The sequence below is a fragment of the Adelges cooleyi genome, unplaced genomic scaffold (assembly GCF_023614345.1).
Source record: "Adelges cooleyi isolate 19-005CV unplaced genomic scaffold, UGA_ACOO_1.1 ACOO_flye_CR_arks_rails_tigmint_CR_PRNA_9, whole genome shotgun sequence".
NCBI lineage: Eukaryota > Metazoa > Arthropoda > Insecta > Hemiptera > Adelgidae > Adelges > Adelges cooleyi.
Window position 1 is genome coordinate 11,782,262 of NW_026096579.1, and position 12,164 is coordinate 11,794,425.

Consider the following 12,164-nt stretch of genomic DNA (forward strand, 5'->3'; position numbering starts at 1 on the left):
AAATAAAATAGAAACATTTTTTTACTCCGAAACAAATGATTAACAATTTCTGGAACTTTATCCGGACCCTTGGCCAAAAAAAACCACCACACCATTCTCCTATTTAGGAACAGTGTTTACTGAAAACCATGAGTTAAAATAATTCATTTCAATTCGTGCTGCTAACGGGCCAACACCACTTATCCCAAATTGCATACGTTACCATGGACAATTTTTTCCCAGTGACCAGTTTCTTAACAGTTTTTTAACTTAAATTTAAATTTAAACCTGCAACCTCCTCCTAGACTGTAGTCTGCAAACCTAAGTATATTTTTGGTTTAGCGGAACGAAGCGACGGTGCCAAGCGAGCGTCCAACAACCAGTGACTTGCTGTCCGTAATCCGTATCAATACAAATTCCACCTACTGATAAAAACTAGACTTTGGTAATTTATACACTATGGAATAAGTGGTAGCAACCCCCGAAAACCAATATACAGATTGATAACTATGTAGACAGCACGATTATAAAGAAATAGAGTTCTTACTTCTTACTTCTTTATAACCTTGGTCTATTCCGTGGTAGATCTCAATCACAGATCTCAATCTCAATCTGTGTCTCAATTCTCATTGACTATTGACTCCGCCGGACAAAATTTCGCCTGACAAATCTCCGCCCGACAAAAAACCGCCTCTCAGTGGCGCCAACTTTTACAATAAATGGTATATGTAGTCGTTATCAGCTATAAGCGCAATACAAAATCATTAATCGTTTCGTTGGCAACACCGTAAGCGTTTCTGCTATTATGATTGTATTTTGTTTACAACATTATCAAAACACCTCTTCAATCTAAATTCTTATAAGTTAAAAGTTTTGAGAGTGCGATGTATAGTCATTACATTTTTAATTGAAATAAATATGAAACTCAAAATATGGGAATTACTTGAATCAGTTTTCATTTGAAAAGTATGTGAACTTGCCACAATCTTATTACTTATCGTCCTTGAGTAATTAATTCAGAATTTAATTATATTAAATTGAGATTATTGTTTAGTAGTTTATGAATATAATGTAAGTTGGATTCCCGGGAAGTATTCAAAATTAAAAATAAACACTAAATATGGATTCAACTTCAAAAACTGATGATATCAAAGATTCTTTGCCTGTTGAAGTCGCAAATAATTTATTTGCGAAAATTGTGTATTTTGCCAGCGGTTCAATTGGAGATGACGTAAGTAATATAAATTCATTAAATATTGTGTTAAGTAAAACTAATGTTAATTTTTTTGTATCTTTATTAATGTTAATTTAGGTATCAACCATTCTTAAAAATAGTAATGCAGAATCTACATGTTTATTGTCAGATTCAGTTACACATTGCATTGTTGGTGACAATTTTGTTGAAGATGATGTTAGTGCTGCAAGAGAACTGTATGATGTGATAACTGTAGCTCCTGAATGGATTCGTATGTCTGTCATATGTAACAGACTTATGCCGTATCCTTTAAATACATTGTAAAAGAAAAGATTTTTAAACCTTAGGATGCTGTAAATTTAAAATTAAGTTTCTGAGATAAACTAATTAAATTAAAAGCTTTAAAATTTTTTTTTTTAAATATACTATAATCTAGGTATACTATAGTCTATAACAAGGTCGGCCTGGCTCTTAAAGGACCACCAAAAATTTGATTTGTATATTTCATATTTTTTACAATTTACATTATTTTATAGTTTTTTCCCCTAGAAAATATTGTGTTAAATACCCAGGCCCCAACATCGAAGGTGGTCTGGTTAAAGTGACTGATTTTTAATATATTATATATTATGATGAAATATTTCCTGCAACAGAATTTTTGAATGACTGAATAAGTAGATGTACATTATAGATTTAGGATTTTGATTTGATATACTGAATTTACAGCAGATAGCTAACCTAATATTGATTAACAAAATTTATGTTGAAACATAGATTAATTGCATTTGTGTAATATTCCTTAAGAATGCAATTCTAGAACAAAACCGTTTAATCCATTTGAAGATAACCTTTTTAAAGGTGTTGTGGCATGTGTCTCACAAATTAATGCTTATGATTGTAAAACTTTATGGGCGTTGATTACCTATAATGGAGGCACTTTTAGTCTGACATTAGATTTAAATAAAACCACACATTTAGTAATAACTAAACCATCAGGGGTATGCAATAATTTAAGACTATTCTATCATTTTTAATATAATTAATTTACCATTTTTTTCTTTGATTTAGAAAAAATATGATGTTGCGCTATCTCAAGCTTCTGAGAAGATCAAAATTGTTACTCCTGACTGGATAATTGATAGTTTGAAAAAAAGAGAATTATGTCCTGAGAATATCTATCACCCTAGACTGCTTGTTAGGCCTATGTTACCAGTCACTTCGAATAATCCACCACATAGTAAACTATTGCTATTTAATATTTAGTATTATAAGTAATTATTTGTATTATTCATTTTTAATATAATTATTTTACAGAAGTACAAACAAGCGGTTTGTCAACAATTACCGGTTTTGCAGATTTTGAAGCACCTGTTGAACAGCCTGAAGTTGTTGTTACTAAAAACCAAGGATTAGAACAGTTGAAACAACGCTTACCATGGAATCAACCATCAACTCCTCCAACATCTCAACCCATTCAAGTAATAACTGATGTTTATTTATTTTAAAGTTTAACATTGCTGTATTTTTACATGTCATAATATGCCTATTCATTACCAGTTTATCTCAGCATATAAATATAAGTATATATATATACTATTTAATTTAATAAATTTTAATAAAATAGGTTTCATCACCTCAAGTATCTCAGGGAACACAACAACTGATAAGTGGTACGCAACAAAAACCAACTATGTCATTGATGTCAACACCACAACTTCAACGTCTTTCACAACAGCAAGTTCAACAGTTACAATTACAACAACAAACCCACGTTAATAACCAAACATTGCCACAGCAACAAATACATATTCCTCAACAACAAAATCAATTTCCGCAGCAGCAACAAATACGAGCTCAACAAATTCAACAAGCAAAGCAAATTCAATTACAACATGGACAACAATTGCAATTTCAACCAAATCAGCAACAACCGCAAATTCAACAAAACCATACTCAACTACAACAAACTCAACCACAACAAACTCATCTACAATTAATGCATAAAGGTCCACAACAACAAAATCAACAACATTTACAAGCACAGCAAAAACTTCCACAACTACAGCCTGGCCAGCAACAGATTACCTTACAACAGCAAACTGTCCAGTTGCAGCAAGGGCAGCAGCATATCCAACTACAACAACAACCAAATGTTCAGCAACTACAAACAGGACAACATTCAACTCAAATATCTCAATTACAACAACAAAATGTCCAAATGCAATCAGGACAACCTCAACAGGTTCAAATTCCACAACTTCAACAACAATCTGTCCAAATCCAACAAGCTCAGATGTCTCAGTTACAAAAGCAACAAATTCCTAATCAGTTACAGCAACAATTACAACAAGGTCAACAAATTCAACAATTACAATTTCAAACAGGAAACAACCAATCTTTACAATTCCAGCAGCAACAGCAGCAGCAGCAGCAACAGCAACAACAACAACAACAACAACAAGGGGTCCAGAACGCACAAGTTCATACTCAACAGCAGCAACAACAACAACCACAGTTGCAGAATGTTCAGTCTTCTCAACCATCACAAATATGTATAGTATCCAATGGTCAACAAATGCCACCATCTCAAACACAACAGCAAATACTTATACAGCAGCAACAACAACAACAACAACAGCAAAGATTATTGTTTCAGCAACGTATTGTTCAACAAGGTGGTGGGACTGTTTCAACTCAGTGGCGAATGGCGCCTCCTTCAGCAAATATGGTAAATTTATTCTGATATTATAATTTTATATCACACATAATCGTAATAAAATTTTCACTATAGTCTCGTGTCCAAGTTAATCAACAACAAACTCAACAAATTCAACAACAGCAAACTTTAGTTATTGGACAACAAGCACAACAGCCTGTAAATAATATTAATGTAGCAAATACACAACCTACCACTCAGACCCAGTGGGCACAACAGCAAACATTAACTGTTCAACGAACTATTCAGCAACCTTTAGATCAAAGACTTATTTGGTCACAGCAATCACCTGTAAGCCGAATAGAGCCAAATTATTAAATGTTTTATTTATATAAATAAATTACACAAATAAACTTTTATATTTTAGCATGGACCCCAACAAATGATACACATGGATGCTAAAACTCATCAACAAATACAAGCTATGAACCCAGCTGACAGATTAGTGTTCATTAATAAACTAACAAAGCAAAGAAATATTGTGCTACAACAATTCAATGTAAAAAAGTCATTTTAAATTAGATTATTATAAATTTAATCATTAATGCTAGAATTTGTTATTTATAGGCACGTCAACAGCAAGTAGCTGGAATTGGGGGCTCAAATATTAGACAAAACACTCCTAATGGACAAACAACAGTAATTCGTACTTTAAATCATCAGCTTATATCTACTTCTGGAATGACACCGGCTCAACAAGCTCAATGGAATCAGATGCGACAGCAGCAAGTAAATTACACGCCTATTCAAATTTATATATTTTAATATACATACTATGACAAATAAGTATAAAACTAAAGGCTAATGACCTAGTAGTCGAAGCCATATTTAAATTAAAAAAATAAGTATAACTTTTTATCTTTAAGTTATTAGTACAACAACAACAACAAATGGCAGGGGGAACAGTAACGACTGGATTGCCTACAAATGTAAAAACTGTTAATAACACATTGGTAAACAACCAACAGGCCAACCAACCACAAACTACTGTTTGGCAACAGTCAGCCGTTACAGAACAAGGTTTATTTGAAATTTAATTTCCAATATTAAACTTAAGAATAGAACTTAAAAAAAAATATATATATATATATACATAGGACATCAACAAGCACCAGCTGCAAACATGTCTTCTGCTCAGTTAGCTCAACTACATCAACGTCAACAAATACATCAGTTAAGATTGCAGCAACAATTACAAATGGATGCTACACAGAAGCAACAGGTCATGCAACAACAGGTAGGCTTTAATTGAAATAATAAAATGAAATAATGTAATATAATTTTCATTAGCAGGTTGCTTCTGGTCAGCCAATTACAGGAGTTATGCAACAACAAAATGTTGTGCAGCCTTCCCAAGTTGCTTCAGTTTCAACACCAATAGCACAGAATCAACAAACAGTACCTTTACCAGCCAATGATCAAACAGAAACGCCATCTACGGGTTCAGAGGCATTTGCTGTAAGTATTAGTACTGATTATAAATATTATAGATCACCCACCTAGACAAATTTCAGTTCTGTACTCCGACAAGGAACAGGCGCTAGTAGTGTCATTTTCTATGGAAACGATTCTACTTGCGTCCGTCCTGTGTCAATGTACAGAACTGAACTTTGTCTTAGTAGGCTATCTATAATATTTATAATCAATGTTATTAGTAATTAATACAAATTTATAATGGTGAAGGATCATTGTACTTAAATTAGTAATGGGCTTTTGGTAACGGACAACTTATTATATTTTATACCATGTTTTCTGTGTATTCATTACATACTGTTATGAAACATAAACAACCGGTTAAGATATTAAAAATATGCATAAACACCTACAAAATATAAATTTTAGATGAAATTCATGTTTTGGGACCTAGAGGCGGATCTATGACGGAAAATTAGGGGTAGGGCTAAAAAAAAATTCTCTTCCAATACATAATATAGGTATAATATATTATTAAAAAAAATAATATGAAAGTTCCCTATTAATAAATACAACTTAAGTATATAAGGGAGTGGATATAACCTCCATAGTCTCCCCCCGTCGTATCTGTACCCGTTGGCACCTGGAATGCTGAGTTTCAACACTATAAATTAGCTACAGATTTAGAAATATGACTACAGCGGTGTATTTTATGAATGTATTCTAATCTGGTATTTTAAACTGCCTACAAACCTATCTCCTATTAATAATGTCTCTAAGAAAATTGAATATTTTCTTTTTTGTTGGTACGTAAGCTAATTTTAGAATGTAACTAATTTGTATTATTAAAATTATTCTCAAAGAAAATTTTTCCTGAAGGGAATTGGCTTTTTATAATTCTGTTACAGAAGATTTTTGTATTGTTGTAAATATTATTCTGGGATGTAAATTTGTTTTTTTTTTGCATTACATAAATAGTATTTTTATTCATTTGTAGACAAATTAATTTTTTAAAAAACGGAATTTGTCTAAGAGATATTTCAATAAGTAGTGTATTGTATGTGAGATGTGTATCTAATTTAATACCAAACCTTATTTTGTTACTAGACAGAAAACCTGTCAATAGTTTTATAATAATAGAAATGTTCAATAAGTATATTTATTGGTACTCAAGTATTCTGATTGAGTCTTATAATAAAAGTTTCATAATATAACACTAAAGTAAAAGAATTAATTTTGTTTGCAAACTTAAATAACTAAATGGCTACTAGATCAATATTTGTAATATATTGTTTATTTTTTGCCCTTTAATAAATAGCACTTTCCATTCACTTGGGTAATTTATGTTAAAATGCGGTTTATTGGAAGTAGGCATGTAAATTTTATATTTTTATTGACAACAAAAACACGCTTTAAGATTGCATTTTTTACATATTGTTTATTTGCATTTAGTAATATTTCAGTTGAAAGGGCCTAACTTATATTATAATGTATAAAATATGTTATGTAACTATGTTATATTTTATTTATTATAAATTTAGTTTTGTAACTGGACTGTAAGTATTGTTTTTTTATAGTCAATAATATTTGTAAGAAGTCTAATTTTGTTTTGTGCAGAATATTAATTAGGTGTAAATAGTTTAGTGAATAATGCTTGTTAAGCATTATTGCACAAATACATGTGCAAATAATTATACAAATAAATTACTACAATCTTCTAATCGATCATTTATATAATTGCAAATAAAATAATAATATTAAAGATAATTTCTAAATTATTGATAAAATTATTGTAAGCATAGTTTATTGAAATTGAAAAATAGTAAGTTATCTTTTTACGGATTGTTAAAAACTTAATAAAAGTAACATTTTTTATTAAAACTAATTTATTCTGGAAAAAGATAAATTGCTACTCAAAGCATCCAAAATCATATTTTTTTAGCAAACATCTCAAACAAATCAACAAGCATTGGTTGTTAATCCAAAGACTAAAACTGCTCTTGCTAATATGTTAAGTATACGTTTACAAAATGGCATATCATCATCAAGTTCAACGCAACAGGTAAAAATAAAAGAAAATGTTGGACCAATGTGTTTTTTGGCCAATTATTTTTCTTTGCAGTATAGCAGTGTGATCTCTAAACAATGACTTCTTTAATCTTTTTCTTTCTATTTATTCTACCAATGCATGATCAGTTTTATTAATTGTCCATATTTTATGTAATGGCGAATTTAATGAGGTTCTGAGATTTTAATTAATTTTCTAAATACGGTCAAAGTATTGACACTTCTGTAAATTCGTCATTGCGTGACATGCAGAACATAATAAATAGCAACCAAGAAACATTATTGACTATACTTCTGCAGATTGTAGAATTAATTATTATTTTTTGTGTGAACATAACCCAAATTGTGACATTTTTTAATTTGTATTTAAAAAAAAAAAAACAAATTATTTAATTAAAATTTAAAATTTATATGTTGTATACAATTTTTCTTCTTTATCTTGATTTCATAAAATATTTCTAATGTTTAACAATTACTATTTTTATATAAATAGTATGTACATTTTTCTATAGCTTGTAGTATAATATTTTAAATGTACAATAATGTTAAAAAAACTAATTTTTATTTGTAAATAGTTTAGTTAAACTACTTTAGTTGCTTGTATTAACATTGTTTACAAAAAAGTTATAATCTTATAATTAATAATTGACTATTTTTAACTTAGTATATATATATATATATATATATATTGAGATTTAATTAAAATTATTTAGCTGCTTACTAATACTAGGTTACTCTATCAAATCTATGAGTTCAATTTATTAATTGTCACTATTAAATATTCCACTGAATATTTGTGCCACTCTGTATATTAATGCCTATTAATATATTAATAAGCATGCTATGAAATTAACAAATCAATTTGTAAAATAGTTATGTTATTAATGTGTTAACAGTATTTGTTAATATGTAATAATTTTTAATGGGACTGGATTTAGGCAAAGTATTATGTTATTATGACTATTAAGGCATTATTTTACTTTTCCATTTTTTGTCCTGGTTTTATAATTAAACAAATCACTTTAGCCCCATACAAATAAATCCAGCCTCAGTTTTAATAGTTTATTGTTGTTAAGAGAGTTTTAAACTTATTTTATTTTTAACAGATGTCTGGCCAGGAAATTAGTGCCGCTGGACAATTGCGACTAATGACTGCTCAACATCATGCTGCTCAACATCAAAATCAACCACAAGGAACTCAAGGAGCATATCAGGTATTTAAGATGTGAGTTTTGTTAATTTTAGAATATTTTTAATTGGTTTTTTGGTGATCAATAGTCAAGAACAGTTTTAAATAACGTCACAAACAGTTCTCCTTCGAATCGTGCTGCTCAAGTAGTAGGTCGAGCATCTCTCCAAACTCCAGTAAACAATAAAGTAATTCCTGCAAATTATAACCAGTCTGCTGCTGTAAGGGTAGCAGCAGTCTTAGCTAAAAGTGCAGCAGGACAAACAGTCGGTCATCAACAGCAACTACCTCATCAAGCTAGATTTTTCGGACACAATCCTAATCTTAAATGTTAGTCAGTTTTCTTTTATGTTTCAACTAGTTCTTCATTTATTAAGTACATACTTTTTTCAGTACCCCCTGATAAGTGTTTGCTTGGTTGTGTTTTCCTGATTGTTGAGTACGATCGATGTGCAGATACAATCAATGATGTCCCAACTTGGAAACAAATTATATTAGATCACGGCGGTGAAATTGAGCCTTCTTATACATTGCGTCTCACCCACATTCTTTGTCAAACACAAAAACATCCGCTTGTTCAACAGGTAAAAATATATACCCGATTTTACTTGTTTGATTAAAATATAATTATAACGTACAATTAGGGATTACGAGATGGTAAAAGATGTATTACAGCGTATTGGCTTAGTGACATAATTACAAAACAACAACTTATGCCCCCGTGGTATGCTCTTCATTTTCCTACTCCATATTGCGAAGAAAGGCCTTGCCGTCAAATGATGATATCCTTGACAAACTTTGAGAGCGAAGAGCGTAATCGTGTTAAATTCATGATAGAACTAACGGGTGCTCGTGTAACTTCTTATTTTTCTGCTGAAAATAACATTTTAGTAAGCCGAAAGTAAGTGAAAATAAATAAATAAAATTACTTTTTAAATATATTTATTGTATAAAAATTAATTTGTTATAGATTGGAGGGTAAAAAAGTAAAAAAAGCTAGAGATACTAATAGACCTGTAGTAAATGTACAGTGGTTAAACGAAATTCTGTTTGGTCATTTATCTTGTATGTACCAGCCTGAGAATGCTAAATATCAGCAATTTAATCTCAGTAATCCGTTTCGAGTTGATTATAGCTTAGTGCATCATTTAATGGGTTTGCAGTTTTTAACAATTTTAATAAAACCATAGAATTTTTGTTAGTTTATAATTGTATTTGCAATTAGGTGCTTGGAAAATTCCGATTAATGTTACTCAAGAGTTGTATGACAGAATACGTAATAATCCTGTAGCTACGAAAAGAAAGCGACCGAGACCTGGTGCGGGTCTTCCAGATTTTATAGATCAAGAAAATAATGATTTGAGTACAGCTGACATAATAATAACAAATATCAATCCACCACCAATTGAATATCGACCTTGTGTTATGCTTTCTGGATTTGGCTTGGCCAAAGAAGAACAACGAGTATATTTTAGTAGTAAAATATTACATATTCGTGTTTTTATCATTTTGTATTGTTTTTCACTAGATGGTTTTACAACTTGGTGGTACAATAGCGAAAAAATTTTCTGATGCCACCCATTTAGTAATGAAAGAGTCTGTCCGTACAACTAAATTTTTATGTTGTTTGTCAACAGTCAAACACATTGTAACTGCAGACTGGCTCAAAGATTCGTCTACTCAACATATGTTTTTAGGTAAGCCTAAAATTGATAATTTCATACTTAAGTGTTGAAAATATGTTTAAAAACAAATAATATTTACTTTCAGGAGAAGCTATTTATACTATTGAAGAAGTTTCAGTTGATCAGAAAGTAGTTTGTAAAGTACCTAAAATATTATCAAATTCAAGTCGTCAGGAGTTGTTCAAAGACAAAATATTTTATGTAACACCTGGAGTGAATCATCCTCCAGCTTTTGTAGTTCGTCAAATAATAGAATCTGCCGGTGGCACAGTCGAAAAACAAAGGCGATCATTGCGATCCATACAAGAAATTGAACCCAACATGTATATTGTAGTTGCTTGCAATAACGATCTTCATTTGGTCGCTGATCTTATTCGAGCAAGTTTTGGTGAGTTTCTTTAACGTATGCGTTAATTAATTAATCATTTCATTTTGTTACATTTAGTAGAGGTCATTTTTATTACAAGTAAATTAATAGATGTATGAAATAAAACAAAATATTCCTATTTTTACATTCTTTGTGTTATTATATTATTATTTTTTTCAGGTATTTACTCTTCAGAATTTGTACTTTCAGCCGTTATGACACAACATATTAACTACGACATGGCTTATAAAAAACAAAAAATTAAGTCTGAAAAATAATCAAGTTTTTCTGAGCAAAGTCTGATAAAATAAGGAAATTGTATAATGGATTCTCTCCTAATTTGTTATTATCGTGTTTATAGAAGTAAGAAATATTATTGTTGTCCAACTTCCAGAGTTTTTACATTAAATTACAAAATGTAGAAAATTCTGTGTGTATATTTTATATTAATTTAGGGCCTATTATGATTTTATCTATATTGCATTTGTTTTAAAATGATATATTAAACTTAAATTATTTAATTATGGTACTTTGTTACAATTATTGTATTGTACTAACTATTACTATCAATAGCCTTATAAGTTATATTATGGTTTTTATATATATTTAGTTAATGTTTTAGAAGTTAAACTAATAGTTAAGGCTATAATATATAAGTTATAGATAATATGTTTTTTCTTTCTTTTTGACAAAAAAAATGTCAACTTCTTGAGATATTTTGTATTATTTATTAATGTAAAACTACTTCAGTTTTGATATTTGTGCCCAAATAAATTTCAAATATATTAATTGTAATTGTGTGTTTCACAGAAAATGTTCTTGTTTTAGTTTTATAAAATTTAAAATTTGAATGTTACTGCATTATATAATATATTTACTCATAACATATATCTAATTATGGAGTTGGTTATATTATGACTTTATTTTTGTATCACAAATTTGTCTTTGACTAGTAGTTCCAATTGGCGAGCTCTGTTGCCGTATTGGATGATTTTGCAACATGGGAACCGACAATCGGTGGTCTGACTCTCGGCTCTGGCCATTCCTTTCTTTGGACAGGCAACTGTTCGCAGAATTCAGAAAGAAATAACTTTTAGCCCCTTCCTTAGGTGCCAAAACTTGTTTGACTGCATGATGTTGAATAGTTTGGCTTAAGAAGTCTGAAAGGACTATACAGATGTTAAACTTGTAGCACTTGAATTGAGGGAGGGGAATTGGTAAAAGCTTTTACTACTTACTAATTTTTAGTTAATTTACACACAGGTTGATATGACTTTATGTCCCATAAAGTATACACACAAACTACAGAAGAAAATGAAAACATATTGAAGTACACAACTTTCCTTTCAAAATGGAGAAAATTACTCTAAATATTTACATTTTTTCTAACTTAAAATTAACTTAATAATTTTTTATTTGTGTAGTTTTTGGACTTGAGGTTTGTAAGTAGATCTAAGAGTGTTGTCCTACAAATGCATATGATTTTTCAAAAATCTATAAAACTTTTTATTAAGGAAAATTACTATTTAAAACTCTAAACTATTTAAATAACT

The 12,164-nt window shown here is 29.9% G+C and overlaps 1 protein-coding gene across 4 annotated transcripts; it reads left to right on the plus strand.

Annotated features, from left to right (window-relative positions):
• Positions 1 to 812: 812 nt before the first annotated feature.
• Positions 813 to 11,112, plus strand: LOC126846547 (PAX-interacting protein 1-like). 4 transcript variants are annotated; one of them, XM_050586109.1, is made up of 23 exons: positions 813 to 945; positions 1,034 to 1,210; positions 1,292 to 1,476; positions 1,992 to 2,172; positions 2,243 to 2,411; positions 2,489 to 2,652; positions 2,799 to 3,902; positions 3,966 to 4,181; positions 4,258 to 4,389; positions 4,458 to 4,619; positions 4,757 to 4,910; positions 4,988 to 5,127; positions 5,181 to 5,348; positions 7,246 to 7,365; positions 8,477 to 8,584; positions 8,649 to 8,889; positions 8,953 to 9,143; positions 9,204 to 9,460; positions 9,530 to 9,714; positions 9,785 to 10,023; positions 10,088 to 10,256; positions 10,330 to 10,632; positions 10,792 to 11,112. In XM_050586109.1, exons 2-23 carry the CDS (start codon positions 1,100 to 1,102, stop codon positions 10,887 to 10,889), a joined length of 4,797 nt encoding a protein of 1,598 aa, XP_050442066.1. In that variant the 5' UTR covers positions 813 to 945; positions 1,034 to 1,099; the 3' UTR covers positions 10,890 to 11,112. The 4 variants fall into 4 exon arrangements, with proteins under 4 accessions (XP_050442066.1, XP_050442068.1, XP_050442069.1 ...); XM_050586111.1 differs by having other exon boundaries at positions 5,184 to 5,348; XM_050586110.1 differs by having other exon boundaries at positions 827 to 945; positions 1,037 to 1,210.
• Positions 11,113 to 12,164: the final 1,052 nt, after the last annotated feature.